At 36.8% G+C, this 26033-nt stretch overlaps 2 protein-coding genes across 2 annotated transcripts; one reads left to right on the top strand and one right to left on the bottom strand.

Moving 5' to 3' along the window:
* Positions 1-256: 256 nt before the first annotated feature.
* LOC101897420 (interaptin) lies at positions 257-2913 on the bottom strand. The gene is made up of 2 exons (XM_059120680.1): positions 2576-2913; positions 257-2542 (listed from the first exon to the last, which is right to left on the bottom strand). The coding sequence occupies exons 1-2, from the start codon at positions 2808-2810 to the stop codon at positions 369-371; spliced, it is 2409 nt and encodes an 802-aa protein (XP_058976663.1). The 5' UTR covers positions 2811-2913; the 3' UTR covers positions 257-368.
* Positions 2914-7030: 4117 nt separating this feature from the next.
* On the top strand, positions 7031-24621 carry LOC101897241 (electron transfer flavoprotein beta subunit lysine methyltransferase). The gene is made up of 4 exons (XM_005186766.2): positions 7031-7098; positions 23818-24021; positions 24088-24218; positions 24284-24621. Exons 1-4 carry the CDS (start codon positions 7031-7033, stop codon positions 24619-24621), a joined length of 741 nt encoding a protein of 246 aa, XP_005186823.2.
* The last annotated feature ends 1412 nt before the right edge of the window (positions 24622-26033 follow it).

The raw sequence follows: 26033 nt of genomic DNA on the forward strand, positions 1-26033 counted from the left end.
TTTTTTTCCATTTTTTATTGCCTAGCAACGAATCCCGCTTCTTCCTTATCAAGAACAAAATAAAACATTTTTTGATTATAGTTTTTTGTAGCTTTTGAAACTAATATGCGTTTATATCATACGAGTATCATTACGTACATATATATCTCTTTAATTCATCTTTTCTTCTCTCTGACCTATATATTTTATACCTATAAAAACCTACACTCATATCAAATGATTCACAAAATTTAACAAATTTCTCTTAAGTTTTTTTCGTTGAGATTAAAAAAATTAGAAAAATATATCATTAATAAAATCAGTAAACTTATGCCTTATAAAGTGGAGTGGCTGGGGTGGGGAGAGGTGGGAATCGCATTTTCTTTCAATCAATGATTGCAGTCCTTCAGTGATGGATTCTGTACTCTGGCCAGACGCAATTGTTCCAAGGCCTGTTCATGAGCACGAAAATGTTCTTGTCTGGCTTTTTCCAGATGGATGAGGGCTGCGGCTGTGTCGGCTGGCTGATAGCTCGCATGATCTACGGAGGGAATTTTGATGGTATCATCTTTGATATGTTGGTGTTTGGTGCCCAAAGACTGCTGCGATGATTGGATGTAACGAGCGACTGGTTCAGCTGATGGAACAGCTACCGATCCCACTTGAGGTTCAACATAAACTGGCTGTTGAACTTGTACCACCTGCTTGACATTGGAGTCCACTACGAGATTCTTCAGGAATGGATTTTCGCCGTATTGTGGAGCAACGACCGGAACTACTATTTGAGGTTGCACGGGCTGCTGAATGTGACTGTCGACGACAATACTTTTCACTTGTGGACTTTCATTGTTCAGAGTTTCTTGTTTTTCCACCATCAAAGCTGCAATAGAATCTGGTATGGAAATTGGTTTGTACTCCACAGTAGTAAAACCTTGCTGCAATTGTTCCTGTTCAGCTTTCAGTTGACGTTGTTGCTCCAGCAAATCCAATGCCAAGCGTTGTTCTTCCTCCTGCTTCAAACGCATTAATTCCGCCTCCATTTGTCGCTGTTCCTCTGCCAAACGTTCGGCTTCACGCATACGCTCCAATTCCAATTGTTTTTGTTCCTCTTGCAAGCGTTCGGCCTCACGAATGCGTTCCAATTCAAGAATTTTTTCTTCTTCCTTTGGCCGGTCCTGTTCAGCAGCTTCGAGGCCAAGTTCACTTCTAGACTTCTGTTCCTTCTCAACGTGGGCTTTGACTTCATTGAAAATGCGCAAATGTTGTTCGCGGGCTTGGCTGACTTCGGGAGTTTCTTCGGGATGAACAATTTCAGGGTGAACAGAATCGATTTGATGATGTTCCACAGACTGGGCTTTCAGTTTGGCCTCGTTTACCAAACGCAAATGTTCTTCGCGGGCTTTCACCACTTCGGGTGTGTCAGCAATCTGGGGATGGACTTCATGTTCAACCTGATGATGGTCCACTGTGCGTCCACTCTGCTCCACAGAATGTACCTTGGACTGAGCTTCATGTACCAAACGCAAATGTTCTTCACGAGCCTTAACAACTTCAGGGGTATCAGGAATGCCAACGGGATGGACAATGTTGTGGATGTCGTGGACAACGGATTTCACCTGTGGCACCTGGATATGGTGTTCTTGCTTATCATCAACATGTTCTACACTGGCCACCTTGGTTTTGGCTTCCTCCACCAAACGTAAATGTTCTGCACGAGCTTTCACTACTTCGGGTGTATCCACAATGAAATGTTGTTCATGGGGAACGGATTGGGGTACCTCGACGACGGTGTTTTTGGGTTGGGGCACGGCGATGTGGGCAATGTGGTCTAAGGATGATTTGCCAACAACTTCATGAATTTCTTGGCCCGAACTTTGCGCGTTATCCACCACAACATGGCTTTTGTCCACAGATTGGTGAGACTTCTCTAAAACACTATCGTGTTGACTTGCCTTTTCTGCCCTCAACTTGGCTTCATTCCATAAACGCAAATGCTCCTGGGTGGCTCTTTCAACTTCGGTTAAGCCATCATCTTGACTAGATACTTGCTTGACTGATTGCTCAACAACAGTGGTCTGGTGTACCTTGGGCGCCACCTCCGACACCAGACGGCCATGTTGTTCCTGTAGCTCTTGCCAATGTTTTATCTGCTCATTGTAAATACGTAAATGCTCCTCTCGGGCATGCTTCTGTTCGGGGGACTCTTCCACTGGCACGGGCACAGCCAACGGTGCTTGATGGAAGCCATAAGTCTTAATCTCTCCAGCGGGCTTGTGGACAACTTCAGCCTGTAAATTTTTGATATGAGCATCATTAAATAGTTTCAAATGTTCATCATAGACTTGCTTCACGTCCGGCAGTGAAGCAATTAAACTAAAGTCCGAGGTCAGAGCGATTTTCTCCAAAGGCTGGAACTTGTCCAACAAATCGGTTGGCGGTTCTGAGCCTTCAGCTTGCAAAGCATCAATTTCACGCTTCAATGCCTGGTACTGTTGCAGGGAATAGACGTGAAAGTGTGCTTCGCGAATCTGTTGAAACTCACGTGACCTGTCGTGTTGGGGTACTGCAGCAAGGGGACTACTTACGCCTGGAACACCGCCAACATAGCTGATTTGTCTGACACCGTAGAGCGGTTCAGGATAACTGTACGGCACTAAACGTTCAACGCCATGACTGTCCAGGTAGCGCACATAGCCCTGCACCACAGAACGTTGAACGGGGAATTCACCACGGGCCGGAACATAGCCCACCAATCCCGACTTGTAGGGATAACCGATGGCCAGTGAATGGACACTGCCCACCGCCAACAGACTTAAGAGAAACAATCTCATGATGCTGATTAGTTCGATTAGTTTTTCTTTATATTTCCACGAAGAACTTCCAAACAACTGCGTCGTTCATCCAAATAGCTTCGATTGCTTGGTTGACTGATGCCTCGTAAGAAGTTCCAACGAAAACTGTGAAGAACTCAGCCACTGCTCGCACTATTTATAGTGGCATCCTTGGCAGGAAATCCTGTCAAGCATTCTGTTATACCAGTTACATGACAAGAAGCCAGAACCATTCTCATTACAACCAGATTCAAAATGATCGACCTTGATCTCCGGCTGCCGTTATCACTCGAAAAGGCTGAAAATGTGCGCAGGTGTGTGTTTTGTCCCCACAACCTTAGCAAAAAAACAAAACTGGTCATTCAGGACAAGACGACATCCATAAATAGCCATAACGTTTTTAACCATTTAACTGTTTCTCTTTCTGTTTCATCCTTGCTGTGTACTTACGTAAGTATCACACCAAGCAAGGAGGAGGAGTAGGGGAAGGAAGAGAAACAGTTGTTCCAATTGACAGGTCAAAATATGTATGTTGCATGCCATCCGGTCATTGGACTCTGGTCTGTTCATCCAATGTCATCACAAAGTGCCAGGAGAATATGCCACATGTCTAGGCATTGATTTAAAAATAGCCAACGCAATCTCCGTGGAGAAGTTTTTTTGTGGCATGTAACGGATTCCAGTCATTGTTGTGTACATATTTTAGGGTTTTTAGTTATTAAAACTATATTCGAAATATAAAAATAATTTTGTAGAAGCAAAGTTGTAAGGGACAGACCAATTCAAACATTACTTAGGCCATGTATATATTGCCACACCACATATTGCAAAACGTGGAGTGTCATTCAAACGTTTTCCCAGGGTGATTTTATCCAGTGAAAATACCTAATACCATGACAATTCAGTTGATTAAAGTAGACTATTCTTAATGCCAATGATCTTAGACAATACACATTTTAGAGTAAAATTTCAAGGCTTCAAATAAATTAATCTGAACCGATCTGCATAAAAATTACGAATTTTTCGGCAGTGAAAAATCTTATTGCTGTTTGAGACTGTTTTAGTCTCTTCCGCAAGATTAAGAAATTAACTTGTCAATATTTTGTAAATCTTTTTCTACAAGGTGGTTTAAGAGCTTGGCTTATGGGGCATAGAAAACCAGCAAGGAAATCGATGTCCGTACATCTGTTAGTTTCCAAACTAAAATGAAGTATGTTCATAAAATTTTACTAGCATTTATTTTAGCTAAGTATAATTTTCTGTATTGTAAGTGGTCCGTGTTGGGGAATAACCAACCAAAGTCATTTTGCGTGTTTGCCCAGATCACCGAATTTCCAAGTTGTGGCATATAATCTATACAACGGTACATTTTTGAACAGAATTGTTGAGAATTGTGTAATATACGTCCAAATAGGATGTATTTCTGCACAGCCGACCTAATTCAGCCTAGAAACAAGTACTTTAAAGTCCATCACATGCGTAATATACACTCCACAAGAATGATATTAGTACTAGATAACTTATGGAGCTTAAAAATACCTCTGCCAACTGTTATAGAGATCGGATCAGATTTGGATAAAGGTCCCGTATATATCTTTATCCGATTTCAGGTTTATTGTGTAACAAATGACTAATATCAGTCCAAATGGACTGAAATTTGGTACCTCCGACGAAATTCAGCCTGGAAGAAAGTACTTCAAAGTTTGGTGAAAATCGGTTCATATATAGTTATAGTTCCCATATACACAGGGTGAGATGAAAAACTGCAACAAAGTCCAACGCTACCATTTTTACATTTTTTTTTTAATTTTATTGAATGGAATCAAAAAATGACGATAATAGCATCAAATTTTAGAATAAGTTTAGATTTGTTCGAATTGGTCACCTTTGGCACGAATTGTGGCCTTCGACCAATGAAACCGTCACACACTGCCCAAATGTTGCTCTGCGGTATTTTGGCCCAATCCCGGCGAAGCGCTTGCTTGGTGCAACCTTGTTTTCAAAATACTCCAGACACAATAGTCCAACGGATTGGTAGCCGGAAATTTTGGTTGTTTCTGTCAAGTCGCTTCTTTACTTTTCGAACCATTTCTGCTGATATTGCTGTTTTCTTCCTTTCACTTCCTTGACGTCGGGCTACGCTAACAGTATCACGGTAACGAGCGATGGTAAGAGACACAAAAGATTTATTCACATTTAAATGCTGGAGTGCTCTAACGATAGCCACTTGTGGTTTTCCAGCCAAATATAAAGAAAACACACTAACACGCTAAAATTCCACACTTTTTCACGGATTTTTCTTAAAACTGGTATTTGTAGGTCATAATGTGTCCTAGTTCGTGCGGCGAAACATTGTATGTATAGGTCCACGCTTTTGTATAGGCCCCATATAACGGTACCTCTGATATTCGGTATTTTGATGATTTTTGCCACATTTTTTCATGGATTTGTCTAAAAATTGGTATTTGTGGGTCATAATTGGTTCTAGTGTTTCCATTACTCTAAGGTGGAAGGTATTAAAAATTCGGCCCGGCCGAACTTAATGTTTATACCCTACACCACATAGTGGTCAGGGTATTATGTCTTTTTGCATTTGTTTGTAACATGGAGAAGGAAGCGAGATAGACCCATAGTAACTTTTGAGGATCTCCATAGAATCACTTTCTGAATTGATTTATGCATGTCAGTCCGTCTGTCCGTCCGTCTGTTTATGTATTCTTGTGAACAAAATGCAGGTCGCATTTATTATCCGATTGAGATGAAATTTTGCACAAATCATTTGTTTGGCCCAAGGACAAACCCTATTGAAATTGGATATAATCAGTCAAAATTTTGATATAGCTCCCATATTCGTCCGATTTGCCTTTTATTGTGCACCAAACGTGTAATATCAGCCCGAATAGTATGAAATTTTGCACTTATCGAAGTCATATCATGCACTGTACAGCAAAGTTATTTGGTAAGCCATGATGCACGTTCAAATAAGGATCATAGTTGGTACGATCTACCTCAAATAAATTACCAATACAATCGTTTTTGTTTGCAGAAAATTGTTTGAAAAGCGGTAAAATTTCAAAGTGGCTGGCATATTCCTCACGAATCCATTTAATCGATATAGCTCCCAAGAGAAAAAGTTGAAAGTTATCAAATCACAAGGTCCCTGTGGCCAACTGTAACCACCTACACGTTATCAAACATCTTGCAACTCAAACCATAAAAAACATTATTTGAGCTCAGATAAATTAGCTTTTCTTTGGCACACTGAAGTTATAATGTCGATTGGCCCTTTTGATTCCGTCGGGTATGAGAAGATTCTTTAATTCAGAAGATATTAACGGTTCCCTGCGTAATTTTTAGGTTACTCCATTTTGTAGCGCATACAAAATTTTCAATTTTTTTAAGACTGTGCTAACTGTGGAACCTTTTTCACCGTTTAAAATTTAAAACATTTCACGAACCGGGGCAATAGGCTTTCTATTTCGAACCATGAATTTCGGTTAATATATATCAGAGCTGTACTCAAACGTTGACCCATATTTCCTATGTCTAGAGAATAAAATACTCCGTGCAAGTATCATATGCAAAAGATCGGATTCGATTATTATATATGAACTTTTTAGTAAAAATGAAATACAAAATTTACAAAAAATACAATTTTGAAAAAAAATCCAACCATGGACACAGAATAATTTTTTTGCACACATGAGATAGAAAGATACTTCTAAAGTCCCATAAGATCGGCAAGATTTCTAAGTAAAATAACATTCCTCCTTCGTGTTTGGAGCAAGTAAAATCAACAAGATTTGGAAGTACCATGTGAAAGTGTGAAGCATTCGCCAAGAATCTCATGTTCGTATTTATAAGTCATCTTCTATTGTTATAAAATTTCATTCCTCTACATTCCTAAGTGTATTCGAATTCCCACTGTTCCCAATAACGTGAATTTATTCTACAAATAAAACCTATAATTCAACATTTATATGGGCGTGCATACCGATCTGTGAAATGTTGTATAAAAATAAACATCCTTTATGGTTATGTCGCCTCGTCTTCAATGTTTTCTGGTTGTCTGTCTCAAGGTCGTTCGTCGATGCTTTAAATTTCCATTAGCATTATTGTTGCTGCTGTCATTGTTCTTAGCTCCCTTGTCTTGATATCATAAATAATTGAATAACAATAAAACGTGGACGAAAACGTGTTTTTTGGGAGCACTCGTAACGATGCCTACCAACAGCAGCAACACTGGTCTCCAACGTCGAACATTTACCGGGGGTACAGTTACAATGGCGTAACTGAGTAGCAACATCATTTTTATGGTATTTCTTTCGGATTGGATTACCACCAACACACTTCGATATCCATTTCAAGTTTGCAGGTAAAAATGAATATTGTGTTAATGGATGAGAAAAGAAGACTTATTGCTAGTTTCAGTGTTCGTGTTAATCGTTTTAATTCGGGGTTTACATCAATATGATTTATATATAGGTACTACAATATGTTTCTTTGTTATGACCTTATACATAACATCGAATCTTGGCAGAATAGCTAAAAACATTAAAATAAAATATGTTGCAGATGAAATGTATATTCTGTGTGATCAACGTGTGAAATATATATCACACATTTTGTTGGAACGGAAATGTTGCCAGAAAGTCTCCACAGCTCCCTATAGGTTGTTTAATCCATCATTTTCAATTTTCCCGTGAGTATTTTTAGATTTTGTGGATCTTACTGAAACCCAAACTTATTTTAGCATACTGGTTGGAATATCGATGATAGAAAGAGAAGTTTGCTTGGCTCCCTCATACAGTTAAACAAGGTTATTAACTGCATGAACAAGGAAATTGTGCGATTTAGTGTTTTGGCAGTTAAAAAACTTGGCACCCCCAACCCACCACTTATATAACTTTCCGGATTAGTTTGCTCAATGGCGACGATATTTTCACCCTTTGTCGTAACAGATAGTGGGGGTTCCTTTGTTATGCTACTCTTTTGTTGATTGCTTGCCCCGGCGATTAAGTCGAGCTTTGTCCTTGCCTTAAATTCGAACATGATGCCGAGAAATTTTGTTCGCTTAATTAGTGAGTTGGCTATTGTGTTAGGGAGTAAAGGGAAAAGTATTGATGTACGCCATCCCTTTCTCGTTGACCAAATTCGGCGTCTCTCTCTCTTACTTTAAATTTCGATCTTCTTTATCATCAGTATGTACGACCAAATTGTTTTGTTAAACTGTTTGACATTACCTCTTCCGACTTCGGTCCTGCCAACCTTCTTTTAAAAACGGATATCTTGCTTGATGCACTTGTCGCAGTCAGTCGATCCACAAATGCTTGGTCACACTAAGACTTTCCGTCGATATTGGGTTATTAAGGCCCTATACCGAAACTTTTGAAACCTGCTTCACACTGTGGTACAGGGTATTATGTCTTTGTGTATTTGGTTGTAAAAAGAATAAGTTAAACAGTATCAATCGGTTTTGCCGACAAATGTATACCCTCAGCCTTGCGGGAAGTTCCGAAGGAGAGGGCCAATATTGTCCATTTCGTATCTGACCGTGATATAGTGTATATATATATATATATATATATATATATATATATATATATATATATATATATATATATATATATATATATATATATATATATATATAGCGGATAGAAGCATTCCACTTAATCTAATACTGATATAAATATTGGCATGTTCAAAATTTAAAGAAAATCGAAACATTTGTCAGATGGTATTGGCTGATAAATTCCATATTCACATCTGATCTCTGATTGGTTTGTTTTTGTTTTATACTTTTTGGCTGTAATTAAGACATTAGGGTCCAATCGTAAAATCTATAGAATTTTTTGATAGGAGGATTACTTTTGCGCCACCTTGTATATAATTATTCGAAATTTTGACCCTTATGCGGGGGAGGTACCGGAAGAAGCGAACCGATACATCCCATCTTCACACCAGATCTTTCGTTAGTAGAAATATTGGAATATGTGAAATTTAAGGAGAATCAAGTTCCTATTTCGCATTTCATAAGAGATATAATCCTCCTCAAAAATTTGACCGGTTGTGTAGGAGGTACCAGAAGGAGTGTTCGGATATATTTATTCTTCATACTAGATATTGACCAAAATTTTGACCCTTGTTGTGGGAGGTAGCAGAAAGAGTGGTCCGATATATTTCATCTTCTACCAGATCTTTTGTTGGTGAAAATATTGAGATACTCGAAAATGGAAGACTCTTACTTTACATTTTATAAGAGTTATAATTATTCAAAATTTTGTCCCTTTATGGGGGTGGTACATTATGGAGTGGGTCGATGTTTTTCGCACCTGACCTAGCACTGATGCGAATATTGGGAATTGCAAAGTTTGAACTAAATTGGATGTTTCTATGAAAATGTTGACCTTTTGTACAAAAAGGTTGGACCGATATTCCCATCTCCGAACTTAATTTAAGTTTGCTAATAATATGACGATGTACCAAGCTTGGACCAAATCAGATACTCCTTTCGAGCCATGTAGACGGACGGAAACCCCTAGATGGACTCCAAATCTCCTGAAATGGATTTGGCCCAAAAGATACTTTGTCTCTAAAACCGTTGTTTCGATGAGGCACGTGTTGACCATATCTAATGATAATCCATCCCTAGCCATATGGCTGAGCATTTAAAAACGAGACGACACATTCTGCGTCGGTTTAAGCATGTCCGTTCTGTCAGCCCATGTATTTTTTAGATCGCCTTTTCTTAAATTGGTGGCAACTGTTTTAGAGTTTCATGTATATAGAACAGTGTTGACTTGTTTGTTCGGGATACCGTAGTATTTTGTTGTTGCAAAATGGTCAGGCTTTATCCCTTTATTATTGTTTTTTATAAAAACAACATTTGTTTATTAGTGGAGAACATATATATATTTTTTATATTTATTTATTTTACTTTCATTTTGCACCAAAGGCCCTGTATCTGATCAAAATCTAGCCCACCGACCGAATTCATCTTGGTAAAATTTAGTTGAGATAAAACTCAAACCATAATAGGTCAATCATATTCAATACAAGATATTATATATGGTCTACAGGGCAGGCGATTCAGATTTAGATACTGCTCCCATATATATTTCCCCCAGTATGAAAAAATGATACACCAACCATTGTCCAATGGTGTTGAATTTTGGTTCCCATGGTTACGTTTCAGTCTAAATTGGCACGGATTTTATTGTATAGTAAACTGAAATCTTTTTGGCATCTAGCATCGATTTTCAGTTTGAATTTATTTTTAGAAAAAAAATGTTCTAAATTAAACTCAATTAAATGGTTATAAATCAATACAAAAATAAAGCAAGCAACTCCGGCTTCAATGATCAATAACAGGTTATTAAACTCAAATTTCCAATTCTATGCCCTTTGTTACACAATATGTACATATGTACGAATGTGCGTATGAACAAAGAAAACAACGCCGAATAACATTATCATTTCAATCAGATACGTCATAAAATCTAAATCGATCGAATTTTTTATTTAGACCGAATTCGAATCAATTTCTAGGTAACACGGACTTAGCCTGTTTTATTTATTTCTTCGTTTCATTTTTTGAGCCATTCATTGTTTGTTTGGCGATTCCCAAACCAAATTTACCGATCGCGGGCATTTTGCAAATATTTCGTAAAAAAAATAAATAAATGCCATGTCATGCTGAAAGCAAAAAAAATAAAATAAAATTCCCCCAAAAATGCGGACATTTAGTTTGGACAATCTTCTGCGCCGGGTACCAACAACAACGACAACAACAGCGGCAGCATTTGTGCAAACAAGAACAAGTAGCGTTTCGTCCATTGCTATCGATTTAACTTGGCTTCTTGGTAGTTTTTCCGTTTACGTCAATTAAAGCCAGGTTTTGGTGTTCAAAACTTGTTTTCATTGTTGACCCTCTGCTGTTGGCTACTTAGGCACGGATGGTATGGCTATTTTCATTGGCCGGCTAGCGAACTGATGCCAAGTGAGTTTATTTATTACCATTGGGTTTTACCACATTCTTCTTGGCTTAATAGTGAGACCAACAAAAATTCCAATACACACACATACATACACACAATCACAAAGGAGAATATTCTGTTGAAGTGACAACCTTTATGGTTTCGATCGATGGATCGCTCTGTTTGTTTGTTTGTTTGTTTGTCTGCTTGTCCTTTGTTTAATGCAATGTGTATCGCAAAATTTATTCTTTGTCTGCCGTTTTTTTTTTTTTTTTGTTTTTGCTTTTCGTTGTTTATGTTATTTTGGAAGCTTTATTTTAAGCCTGCCCCAATGCTACCTACTACTTTATAAACCGACTTTGTTGAGGTTTTGATATGTTGATATGTTTTGAAATATATTTTAAAAATAAAACTGAATTCCATAAAAAAGATTCACCTTATACTGGAAAGAAAAAAGGCCAAGGGAAGGAAAATATGCGGCTTTATTCACTAACGACATTGGAGATCGTTTTCAAAAATTTAACCTTTTTGTCATGGAAAAATCTTTAATTCCACGATTAGAAATTATCAGTCGGTTCGCTGACAAACCCATACCTGGAAACGTTTGGTTTCTATTTGTGCTCATTACGATATAAACATAACAAACTAATGTATTACCAATGAAGTAACTATTAGGATATATTCCAGTGCCTGTGTTATACCCTACAGGGTTTTATGTCTTTCTGTATTTGTTTGTAATATGCAGAAGGCAACAAAATATACCCCTAGTTCCACAACAATGATACTCGGTGCCAGATATCTCATAGAGCTCAGAAATACTTATGTTAAATTCGGTTCAGATTTGGATATAGCTCCCATACATATCCATATTCCACGTGGAGTGGATTTTTGCACATACAAATTCAGCATTCCGTCTTGAAGCAAGTACTTAAAAATTTGTGGAAATCCCTTCATACAGGGTGAAATGAAAAAACTGCAATCAACTTCATACTGCTGTCATTTCTAAGCCACTCGTCCGACAGCAATTAAACTTATTCCAGTGACAGCTCTTTATATTGTTTACAAGCGTACATAAGCATTTTGGTGAGAATTTTCCAGAAAGAAAGTTATTCGTAATGGAATTGTGTCCCGTACCTAGTGTCGCTAGTTACCGTGATACTGGCAGCGTATCGTAGAAGTGGACGGAAGAAAACAGCAATATCAGCAGAAATGGTTCGAAAAGTTAAGAAGCGACTCGATCGAAACTCTAGTTAGCTGAAGGTATCACAATATTCCATTTGGCAAATATTAAAAAATGAGCTCGGAGTAAAGCCATTGAAATTCCAAAAAGTGCAAGAACTTACACCGCAACAGAAAGAAAATAGACTCAAAAGAGCTAAAGAGTTGCTTCGCTTGGCCCAGAGTGGTGAACTGTCGAATTTAGCTTTCTCCGATGAGAAAACATTCGTTGTCCCGCAGTTTGTAAACAAACAAAATGATCGTGTTTACTTGCCAAAGAGGTCAGCTGAAAATGTGCACCGTCGGTTGGCCACCAGAACTCAAGCGCAGGCCATGGTGATGGTGTGGGCCGATGTTGTGGGTCGCTCTCTGCTCGTGTTAATCGACCGTGGCATCAGAATAAATGCCGAATATTATCGCGAAAATATTCTGGAGGGTGTATTAAAGCCTTGGGCAAGCAAACATTTTGACCGCAGACCTTGGACATTCCAACAGGATTCAGAACCATCGCAGTCAGCAAGCGCCACCCAAGATTAGTTACAAAATGAGGTTTCTCGTTTCCTTTCCAGCTCACAATGGCCACCAACATCTCCGGATACCAATCCGTTGGACTATTGTGTCTGGAGTATTTTGGAAAGGTTGGCACTAATAATACCAAAGTGTCCAAAATACCGCAGAGCATCATTAGGGCAGCGTGTGTCGGTTTCATTGACCGTTTCATTGGCCATAATTCGTGCCAAAGGTGACCAATTCTAACAAATCTAAACGTATTCTAAAATTTGATATTTTCTTTCTTACGTCCGAAATTTTTCAAAACGGTAAATTTCCCCTTGGGGATTATGTTCGTTTTGGAAACAGAGTTAATCCGCATAATTGCAATGGAAATTATGGCCGGGCACCTGGTAATGTTACTTCCAATTAAAAAATTGACAAACGTGTGGCATCTGGTTTGTCAACTCTTAATTGGAATGATGTTCTCCCAAACAAAACCAGTACATAGGAACAGTAACGTGGGACAACATATTTTGGGAAAACACTATAACCGCCGAATAGATTAAAGTAGTTTATTAAAAATTTAAAGTCATATTGAGAATATTCTCAAAGTTCCGGTGTATCCCCAATACATGGATGCCATTTAGATCCCCATAGAGTTGTTTAATATTCAGCGCTCGTGGAGAATAGAAATTTGGTGAGGGGTCAAAAAACGTATTTCCTCAAATCAATTGAACTTATTGCATAAATTTCCCAATGTTTGTGGTTTTTTTCTATGTATTGTTACGTCAATTGTGTACCTGGCACGTTCCAATTGATTTGTGATTTCGACTTTTGTTAGCACCTTATTATGTTGGAGCGAGCACATTTCAAATAATACACTTAAAGTGTGGGAATTTTGGAAACTAACAAATTCGTCGAATAATGTTCACATCAATCACACAAACTCAATCGGCCGTGTATGTTCGCGTTCGTGGGTAAAAAAAAATATTTCATTCATAAATTGTCGCACGTGATACAAACAACGTGCTGTCGATCGCTCCAAACCGAGAAGATACGTTGTGACAAACATGGGCATTGTTGTAAAATATACAACGACTTTAATTATCAAATCGTATAGGTTAGCATTCGAATTAAATTTCATAATTCAATGCTAAAGTTCAAGAGAGATTATACAGCGAAAAACGCTAATTTAGTTGACAACAGGTTCGAAAAAAAAATTGTTACCGGTTTACTTGGTGGCGGAACGCGGCGCTCTTCTTTTGACCAAATTTGTAGTGAATCATCGACGGAATTTCATGTCAGACGTTATTTTTTGAGTCATTCTTGGAATTTTATTTTTATTCGAAAAAAGCATTGACTTTGCATTGCTAATGAATTAATAATTTTTCAATAAACTCGAACCCCCCGAATACGAACTCAATTCTTTTTAAAGCGAAAAAAGGTTTAGCGTTAACTATTGGCTTTGGTGTTACGATTATGACGTTTTTTTCTTCGGCTCCCTCTTTGTTTGATCGACCATCAGCATAATTTTGTTGTTGGCGGGGTAGGTGTTAAGTTGGCTTCAACATGAATGTGGTCAAAAAAACGTAGACCATTATTTTGAACGTCTAAAAAAAGAATGAAAGTAATTTTGGCCGTTACTGGACTTTGAACTCAATTTGGAAGTAATCCAAACGAACTTAGCAACAGCATTATCAGCACGTATGCAAATGTTTTGCTTTTTCATTCCGCATTACTTTAGGTGGGGATGGGTATTGGAGGGCGTCTTAAAATTTAACAAAGAAAACAAAAAGAGCCATTTAGTGTGATAAATTACACAATATTCTTGGAAATAAAAATAGTGCGTGAAAATAGGACACGATTTACTATTAAGATGAGTAGCTTCCCATTTTCCCATTGTATTAGAGCCAATACCTTGTGCCGGACAGAGACTCAAAAGAGCTCTAGAAGGTATGATATCTGGAATATGTATGTTTATGCGGATAGTTCGAAGTTAGAGGAGAGAATAATACCTGGATTCTTCACAAAGAAATCGGCTACTGATATCTCTCTCCGTTTGTTGGACCAAAATACAATCCTTGTTGCGGAAATCCATCCATTTAGGATCCCAGATTTCAAAAATATATTCCTATAAAGCCTGATTTTTAAAAGCATTCAAATTGTGTCCGCGACTACGCCTCGAATGGTCTAACCCCTTTGACCAATATTGGCATACTCTTTCCAACGTTCGGATTGGTATCTCACGAATAAATGCTTCAATGTTGTCTTCCAATGTGGAAACTGAAGCGAACTCGTGAATATCGGGAGGTACCGTTATATGAGGACTATACGAAGACGTGGACCTGCACAGACAATTTTCTGTCATAGGCCCTAGTATCCATTACGAACTTCAAATTCCAAATTTGAAACAATTACGGTGAATATTGTCGCTTAAATCACCAAAATACCGAAAATAGGGAGGTACCATTATATGGCGCTACACCAAAACGTGAACCTACATGCCCCATTTTCAATACAAAAAATACTGCAGATTTAATATACATTTGAGTTGAGTTCAAAAGTTTGAGTGGGACCGACGAACGGGATCTAAAATGTTTATTTCAAGGTGTTACAAACGGAATGACAAACTTAATATACACTCTATGATATGGTGGAGGGGAAAAATACCGAAAATTGGGAGGTACAGTTGTATGGTGGCTATACGAAGACGTGAACCGACATGGCCCATTTGAGAACTTTGAGAACTGCCACAATTTCCAACCAAATCAACTGAAACTTGGCATTTCGGGTTCTTATTGCTCCTTCCGAAAGATGCTTGATTCAGCTCCACTAATTGGAATAGCCTCCTTATAAGGGCACCTCCCGATTTTCTGCATTTTAGACGTTTCTGCAACAATTTCCAACCAAATCAGCTGAAACTTGACAATAGGGATTCTTGGAAGGTCTGTCATCGCCTTGCAAAAAATATTTGATTCAGATTCATTGTCGCCAACACAAATGTTAAAATTTTTCTATATGCAGATGACATTGTTCTGTTATCAGATTCTCCTACAGGTTTACAGAAAATGATTGTTATACTGCAAGACTATTGTCAGAAATGAAGCCTAAACGTTAATCTCTTGAAGTCCAAAATAATGATTTTTAGAACTGGTACCAGAATACCATCTGATTTGCATTTTCACTTCAATAACCAGAACATCGAACTTGTAAATTCTTATAGATAAATCTCTCATTTAAGAAGCACTTAATAAATAAACTATCAGCTTCAAAAATTGCTATAAATTCGACGTGGTCAAGATATATCAAAAGTCCAAAAATTTCCAAATCTTACATGTTAAAAATATTTGAATCCTACTCTAAATCAATATTGTGTTATGCCTCTCAGGTTTGGGGATACCAGAAGCATGATGATGTGGAAAAATTGTTTAGATTTTTCATAAAGAAAATGTTATGCCTGCCTAAATACACACCGAACTACATGTTGTATCTGGTAACTGGTCTAAATTCCATATTCTCTTCTACACTCAAATCACATTTCTGTTATGTTAAAAAAGTCCTGCAATTGCATTCAAATCAACTTCCTCGAATCTTGGCTGTATACGTCTTAGAACTGAAAATTTCATGGGCTAACGAATGGACAACCCTATGCCAAGTCATAAATTATATACATCCCAACAATAGCATTCCACTATGCTTCAATTGGAAAGATGTTATTATGCATCTACATTCCAAAGAAAGAATTGATTTTGAAGTAGCAGCACGAAATTCTCAGTTCCATGATTTGTACCCTCTGCTAGATTATATTGAGATCCCAAATTTAACTGTAAAATTTTCATCACGTGCAACCAGCCTAATCATAAAAGCTAGAGGCAGTTTGCTTGACTTAAACTCAAAGGCATTTAAAGCCAATACCGATGGAATCTGTTCTCTATGTAATACAAACCAGCCTGAAAATACCTTCCACTTGATTGGTTTTGCCCAGTATTTAAAGTTTACAGAAATAAATATTTTAATAAAATTTTAATGAATGTAGATAAGGTAATAAGTATATTAAATGGCACAAATTTATCATCGCTATACTCATATCTTGAAAACTGTATTAGGTACAGAAATTTATTAATACACGAATTTAATTTTTAATGATTCTAAATTTACAAATTAACACATTTTAAATATATTGGCACACAGCATTCTTGCTACGCCAAATATAGATTGTAATTTATCACATAAATATATCTTTATCCGATTTCTACTTACATTTTTATGAAAATCAGATCAGGAATAGCTATAGCTCCTATATATGTTTCATCCAATTTGTTGTTTAAGTTCCTCACATTCGTAATATGCACTTCACAACAATGACATTTGATATCAGATACAGCTCTGAAAAACTTTTTGTTATTTTATCAAGGTCAGTCGGATTTGGATATAGCTCAATTTGGGCTGAGATTACACATTTGGTGCGCCATATACTATATCCAAATCTGAAAGGATCTCGATACATTTTAGTAGAGTTATATATTTTCACCAAATTTGAAGTACTTGCTCCTAGGCTGAATTCAATCGGATATGCCAAAATACATCCTATTTGGACTAATATTACACATATGGCGCGCAATAAAAGTAAAATTGAACGAAGATATACAGGGTGAGATGAAAAAACTGCAACCAACTTCAGACTGCTATCATTTCTAAGCCACTCGTACGACAGCTGTTAAAATTATTCCAGTGACAGCTCATTATATTGTTTACAAGCGTACAAAAGCATTTTGGTGAGAATTTTCCCGAAAGAACGTTATTCGTGATGGTATTCAAGCGTGGTAGTGTGATTTTCAAATATTGAAAAATGTGCTCGGGGTAAATCCATTTAAATTCCAAAAAGAACTTACACCGCAACAGAAAGAAAATAGACTCAAAAGAGCTAAAGAGTTGCTTCGCTTGGCCGAAAGAGGTGAACTGCCGAATTTGGTTTTCTCCGATGAGAAAACATTCGTTGTCCAGCAGTTTGTAAATGATCGTGTTTACTTGCCAAAGAGGTCAGCTGAAAATGTGCACCTTCGGTTGGCCCCCAGAATTCAAGCGCCGGTCATAGTGATGGTGTGGGCCGCCATAACAGCCGATGGTCGCTCTCCGCTTGTATTAATCGATATTATCATCGTGGGAGCTATATCCAAATCTGAACCGTTCTAGATAACATTTGGAAGAGTTATTTTTGAGGTTTATCTTATATCTGGTACCAAATATCATAAGTGCGTTTAACGAATTTGAGTGACTTAAACACCAAATCGGATAAATGTTATATATGGGAACTATAGCTAAATCTGAACCTATTTTCACCAAAATTCAGTACTTGCTTCTGGGCTGCATTTGGTCGGATGTGCCGAAATCCATCCCTTTTGGAGGAATATTTCACATATGACGCGCAATTAAACTGAGGTCGGAGTAAAGTATGTATGGGGGCTATATCTAAATCTGAACTCATATTCGCCAAAATTGCCAGATAGTTTTTGGACTGAACTTGGCCTTCTGTGATAAAATGCATTTCTTTCAGACTGATATAACGCATTTGTTGCACAATACTTATGAAATCGGACAACACCAATTTCAATAGGGCTTGTATATGCATGAATCGACTCAGTATGTGATTCTATGCAGAAAGAACTATGGGTTTATTTCGTTTTCCTGTATTGACTTAATACCTTTATCTGCATTTGAATTTGTTTAACCACAGACAATATTGCTTAGGAATTTGGGAGGGAAGAGGTATCGTTATATGCAAAACATTCACCCATCGACAATCTTCTGTAGGAAGGCAGTTAGCACCCAAAGAAATCAGCGAAATGAATTAAAACATGTTGTCAAGGCAAATGTCATTAAATCGCGAGCCATTCTCGACTGCATGAAAGTCCTCCGTGAATTCATTAGGTTTTATTGGTTCCCTGTCGGTTGATCTACCAATTTATGAGGCGTTCAAGCCACAAATAAGCTATTATGTCCGCTGATTCAAAACAGTCTCTTATCGAATAAGGCCATTTCAGCAGTAATCAAGAGAAGAAGAACAAGTTCCTTTCTGTCATTTAGTAGGTCTGTGGACTTTTTGAAGATGAAACTAGAGACGATTAAACATCCACTACGCAGTTTTCCCATATTATCAAAAAAAATATTTGCCTATTTAGTAGTTGGGAAATTGAAAGCTTTCCATTCTTCTCCCATCTAATCATATAAAACTTTTCAAAAATCATTTTCTAACTAGGCTGACCACTCTGCTACATATGTTTCTCTCCATAAAACCCTTCTTCTCTTTCTTGATTCTATATCTCTCCTATCACCTACAACTTTATTGTTCCTAGGATGAACACAATGGAACAAACGTCTTCAAGTGAAGCAGTTATATCTTAAATTTTGTGAATTATAAAACAAAATATTGGAGACCATTTGTGTATGATTAAGGCTATATAAAAGGATCTAAAAAAAGTTTGGCCTGAAAACCAAAAACTCTTTTAGCATTTTGATCAACTAACCGAAAACTATCACTTCCATTTAGAAAATTAATATGTCAATAATACGGCATATTTCTGTCCTATAATATTTCACCAAACCTCCAAAATATCACGCAGTCATCTATGCACTATGTACTTTCCAAATCGAGTCGATTCTGAAGAAAATATTTTGTTCGTTACGTTTTTATCAGTGTCAATTATTAATTGGACGCACTTCCATTGTGCGAAGATCACACGAACATAACGTGCATAAAGTGGTTCGCATTACTTTTCGTACTTGCACTGCAGCACGTATCGAGGTACAGTACACACATACCAATGTACATTCCAACACCAACATTTGCCATCCACATATTCCATCAATCCGATTCGTTATTGAACCTTAATTATAACTGTTAATTGAATGAAACTATGTGAAGAATTGACTATGACTTTATTTGAAGATTTGTTTCGAACTGACCAGAATTCCTGGAATGCAAACATCTAGCTAAGGAGAAAATATTTCTTGAATCGAATGAGAGCAATGTTAATTAGCATTATATACATAAATTTTATGTTGATTATTTTATTCGCAAATGTATAAGGATTGGACGCAAAATGTAGAATATATTTTAATAACAAGTGACCAAAACGGATACCGGCAGTCGTCCACGTATAAGTTCAACAAGTATAAAACAATGATATGAAGGTATGCAAAATATCATCTCAATAGGACAATAATGGCGATCTGTAATTTGCTTACAAAAGTACATGGACAGATATTCATAAATCGACCCAGATTATGGTTCTAAACAATCAGTATGTCAATAATTAACGAACGGAAGGAGCTAGAATTCTGAAATTTGGAATGATAGTCAATGATGGAGTGCAGGATAGATGTACCCTGGTTACAATCAAGGTTAGCAATAAAGGTGGTTTTGGAAGTATGTACTAAGTGTACGAACCGTAGTAAATGGTACTAAATTTGGAATACTTTGGATTAGGGTGCATGGATCGAGTTGGGATTTCGAGTTTTCGGTATTGGGGTTGTTATTGATCATAGGTTCGTCATAAAGAGACGGTGTTGCATATGTGTACTAAAAGCGCACGAAAAGTAATAAATAGTACTAAATTTGTTCATGTATTGCCTGGATACATGGAGGTGGTTTGGAATATGAGTACTACAATTGTACGAAAAGTACTAAATGGTACTAAATCTCGTCATGGTTGAAGGGATAGAGATAAAAGTCCAAAATTTGGTATTGCCAGCCAATTTGTCAGCGAAAAGTCCACCTTAAAATGTTAGAGTCGGTCCACCAATTCATGAACAATATATATGGGAGCTATAGCTATACCTGAACCGAATTACACCAAATTAGACATACTTGTTTCTAGACCAAATTTTGTCGAAAGAACCAAATTCCTTCCTTGTAAGCCATCATCCACATCAAATATGCCTGATGAGCCGCTTAACCAACGGCGAAACGCGTCGCATAGTGGTGAGTGTGTGATAGTGTCTATCTGGCTTTCCTTTTCACTGCAAATTTCAGATCATTAAGCTCGTCTCGAAAGAGAAAACAAACACTTAAATCATAAAACATATGATCTTCGCCTTAATAAGGCAAAACTCAAAAATTCAGCCGAGCCTGGCTGTGGGATTTGAACCGCGGACCTCTGTGTGCAGCCAACTAGAAGTTGCCGTCTCTACGTTCAGAGCCATTAACCCGTCTTCCTAAAGCAGCACTAAAACAAGTGTATGCATTGGAAGCAATGTAGTTGTTGTGGACAAAAAATCCATCACTACAAAAAAAAAACAAAAAAAAAAAAAAAAAAAAACGTTGCTGTGAAAAAGATCTGCCAATAGAACTTGAGTCGAACCTGGAGAATTTCTAGTGTATAATTCGCATATGCTAATTTGCAATAAGTTCGAAATATATACTACTTTCCAGAGAACGGCCCTTGTAAGCCATCATCCACATCAAATATGCCTGATGAGCCGCTTAACCAACGGCGAAACGCGTCGCATAGTGGTGAGTGTGTGATAGTGTCTATCTGGCTTTCCTTTTCACTGCAAATTTCAGATCATTAAGCTCGTCTCGAAAGAGAAAACAAACACTCAAATTCCTTATCATTTGGGCTAATATTACACGTTTGGTGCACAATAAAAAGCAAAGCGGACGAGTATATATCTGGGAGCTATATCCAAACCTGAACCGAACTCGATAAAATTTAGCTGTATGTGATACATTTGCCCACATATCGTTGTTACAGAGTGCATATTACGGCTGCGGAGGACAAAAATTAAAAATCAGATATACAATATATATGGATGCGATCTGTACTTTGTTTACAAAAATACACGGACGGACGGACGACATGCATAAATCGACTTAGAATATGATTCTACGCAGATCATCAAAAGGAACTATGGTTCTATCTCGTTTCCCTTTGCCTGTTACAAGCAAATGCACAAAGACATAATACCCTGAGCACCCTGTGGTGTAGGGTATAAATATTGGTCACCACTATTTCTAAATCCTAGAAACTAACAGTGACCTTAATATCCAATTTCAACCGTAAATTTAATACCAATTAGTACTTTTCGAAGTACGCATTCCCAAATCCATCTCCTTCTCTCAAAACTATACAGGGTGAGATGAAAAAACTGCAACCAACTTCAGACTGCTGTAATTTGTATGCCACTCGTACGGCAGCTGTTATAATTATTCCAGGGACAGCTCATATTACAAGCGTTAAAAAGCATTTTGTGAGAATTTTCCAGAAAAAAGTTATTCGTGATGGAATTTAAGTGTGATAGTGTGATTTCTTTATATTTGGCTGGGAAACCACAAGTAACCATCGTTAGAGCACTCCAGCATTTAAATGTGAATAAATCTTTTGTGTCTCAAGGAAGCGGACGGAAGAATTCAGCAACATCAGCAGAAATAGTTCCAAAAATAAAGAAACGACTTGACCGAAACCCGCGTAGCAGTGGCAATATTTCATTCGGCAAATATTGATAAATGAGCTCGGGTTAAAGCCATTGAAATTCCAAAAAGTACAAAAACTTACATCGCAGCAGAAAGAAAATAGACTCAAAAGAGCTAAAGAGTTGCATCGCTTGGCCGAAAGTGGTGAGCTGTCGAATTTGGTTTTCTCCGATGAGAAAACATTCGTTGTTCAGTAGTAGCAAATTACCGCAGAGCAACATTCGGGCAGCGTGTGACTTTTTCGGCCGTTTGAAGTCCATAATTCGTGCCAAAGGTGACCAATTCGAACAAATCTAAACATATTCTAAAATTTGATGCTATTTCCGACATTTTTTTCCTTTCTCATTCAATAAAAGTTTGATAGTGACATTTAAACTAAATAGACGAGCTTTTACTTTAAAAATATCCCTGAAGATGATATCCAGAGGAAATCGAAATATTGGATGAATAACAAAGGAAAAATTCAAAAAAGAATGACTTTAAGCCAAACAATTAACCAAATAAATAAAAAAAAACAATGTAGTCTCTATAACAAATTTCAGAATTACAGGCCTATCCTAAGACCCAATCCCAAATGTATTACCATACATTTCGTACAGTTATACTACGCGTGTCCAAAACCACCTCCTTCCCTCCAACGGCACATTTTGCACTTTTCGTACATTCAACTACAAACACGAACAGTGACATTCATATCAAACTTCATGATTTCAGCTCTAACCGTTCAACCAATACCAAAGTTAGTACTTTTCGTACAATTAAAGTACACCTAAGTCTTTTTTTACACGGTTTTGATATAACACGGTTTGAAAATTGAATATTTTTAATTTATTTACACGATTTTATTCCATTTAGCACGATTTGAAATTTTATGTACTTAAATTTTTTTGTCAAAATTAATTTTTGCGAAGTATGTTCATATCAAAAAAGTATTTATGAAAGAAAAAAGTCTGAAACCATCGATAGTTTGCGAACACTAGCTTAAAGATTTAAGTGAATTCCCCTTTAGCGCGTACAAACAAGTTTTACTGGTCAAAGCAAATGTGAATAGCTCTATGTGCATACAATAAAATTTACTGGTCAGAGCAATTGAAACGTGTTAATATTTTGTGAACTGTTAATGCAATAAGACGTGTTTGGTAAAGAAAAAAATAAAAATTCTTGTTTTTCACTAATTTTAATAGGTTTTAGAGATTAGGAACAAATCACCCATTTTTGTATAAGATCAATGTCTTTTTTACACGGTTCTTTTTTTTTACACGGCTTCTTCTGGAACCAATCTACCGTGTAAAAAAAGGCTTAGGTGTACACATTTCCAACAGAGTCCTCAATATCAAATTTGATTATTTTTGTCAAACTAAACAAATTATGCATTTTGAGTACTGAAAAGGCATAACACGAACTGTTGGAACGAATTGAAAATTTTAAGGTGGACTTTTTCCCATAATACTTAATTTTTGTGGAATTCTATATTAAATTTCACCATGGATCTCGGAATAAAATAAATGTGTAAATTCAATATTTACCATAAAATGATCATCAATTTTTTTTTACTTTAAACAAAATTAAAGTTTTTTCGGAGTTCGTTCACGATTTTCTTATAATTTCCAACAGCAAGTCTGTGTTATGAAAAATTCCAAATTTATATTACATTTATTGAATTACAAATAAAAAAGGTTTCGAATTATATGTGACAATGTGCAGAAAAGTTTCAAACCGTTGCATTTAATTATGATTCAAATTCTTTTTTTCAGGTTCCCATTTGCTTACTCCCAGTTTGATTAATTTTTAAAATATTGAATTTATTTTTTTCCGTTCAATAATGTAACATATCTTTTACTTTCAGCTTCCATGAAAACTACGAAATTGAACAAGACATTTTGAGGGAAACCAAAATCTCTCGCCAACACCTTACACCAAATATTGCTCTGCATTTAATTACTCCGGAATGTCGTCTTTTCTATGAACCACAACTGAATGAGGAAAATCAAGTCTTTAAAAATGATCCGTTTTGGGCTTTCTATTGGCCAGGGGGCCAGGCCTTAAGCAAGTACGATAACTATAAATATTCACTTCTTTGGCGGATACATTAAAATATTTTAATACAAAATTTCAGATATGTTTTGGAAACCCCAGAACTTGTGAAAGGAAAGTCTGTACTGGATGTGGGAAGTGGTTGTGGTGCCACATCTATTGCAGCCATTCAGAAGACGGCGAAATATGCTATAGCAAACGATATTGACGAAGGTGACTACAGCTGATTTAATTTTTTTTTTTTTCACAAAATTATTAAACAAAATAATTATTTTCAGTTGCTGGCATTGCTGCTTTATTAAATGCCAAATTAAATCAAATTGATATAAAGAAACTCTTTATCTCAAACGATAATTTAATTGGCTCGAATGTAACCGAAGATTTGGTATTCATCGGAGACCTTTTCTACGATGAAGAAATTGCCGAAATTCTACTGCCTTGGATGCACAAGTTGAGCTCGAATGGCAAAATCATTTTAATTGGCGATCCTGGTCGTCATGGCATTACGGAAAATCGTTTGAAATTCATGAGAAAACTTGCCACATATGAATTAACGGAGAACTGTTGCATTGAAAATAAAGGTTTTAGCACGGTTAATGTTTGGAGATTTCAATAACACGCGAAAAATATAACATAACATACCTACGTAAAATTTAAATATATAAATATTATTTCTTCTTAAAAAGAGATTTCCACTAATTTTCTTCAAACTGTGAACAGAACCAAATTCATATTTATCGCTCAGCAGGCGTTGGCTTAGCCTGACCTTTCCCATAAGTTGTAATCACTTACTTCTTCCCTGAGATGATAAAATTGAAAAGGTCCACTTCTATATGCTGCTCGTCAACTTCATTAAGGCCAGGATATTCCATTATCTGCAATGGGAACAAAATTATTATTGACAACTTCAAAATTTTACTGGCAAATCAAATAGATGAATTCAATTGGGGTTCCAGCAACGATTGTTCGAATTTTTCCAACATTTCCATTGTAAGCCCGCTACTTACAATATGACCTTGCCAAAGTAAGGTCGCCAAAATTAATAAGGTCCAGAAGGTATGGGAAACACTTCAGGGAAGAAGGTTTCCACAACTCATAGATACTTGTATTCTTGGTCACAAGCACTTCAAGTTATATCAAAAGCATCTCTAATCTATCTCGTTTAATAAACAAATAATTACAGGGATAATTGCCTTCAATGAAAGCAACAATTCATAAGCCGCAAAATATGCTACACATTTCTACCATCAATTTATTGAACATTAAATATTGGCAAAAAATAGAAAAATAACAAGTTAAAAAGCAGTAAGTTCGGCCGGACCGAACTTTAAATACCCTCCACCATTTGAACGAATTTAGAAATTTCCAAAAAATAAAATCCTTAAAAAATTCTGTTAAAATTTTAAAAATACCGAATATAGCCGTTCTATTGGGGTCTATACGACGTGGACCTACATAGCCATTGTTTGTCACAAGCTATTACCATATTCAAATTCGAAACTTGAAACAAACGGTGAATAATGTAGCTAAAGTCATCAAAATACCGTACATCGGGAGGTACCGTTATATCGGAGCTATACGAAGACCTGGACCTGTATAGACAATTTTCAACTTAAACTTTCAACAACTTCAAATACGACATCTTAAACAATTTCGGTGGGTATAGTACCTAAAATCGTCAAAATGCCGAATATAGGGAGGTACTGATATACGGGGCCTATATGAACACCTGGACCTGCATAGACAATTTTCTGTCACAGACTGTAGTTCCCATCACGAACTCTAAATACGTAATTTGAGACAATTCCGGTGAATAATGACGCTAAAATCATCAAAATACCGAATATTGGGAGGTACCGTTATATGGGGTCTATACGAAGACGTGGGACTGCACAGACAATTTTCCGTCTTAGGCTGTAGTATCCATTACGAACTTTAAATAGCAAATTTGAAACATTTCCGGTTAATAATGTCGCTAAAATCATCAAAATACCGAATATCGGGAAGTACCGTCGGGGCTATATGAAA

The sequence above is a fragment of the Musca domestica genome, unplaced genomic scaffold (genome assembly GCF_030504385.1).
Source record: "Musca domestica strain aabys unplaced genomic scaffold, Musca_domestica.polishedcontigs.V.1.1 17, whole genome shotgun sequence".
NCBI classification, from domain to species: Eukaryota; Metazoa; Arthropoda; class Insecta; order Diptera; family Muscidae; genus Musca; species Musca domestica.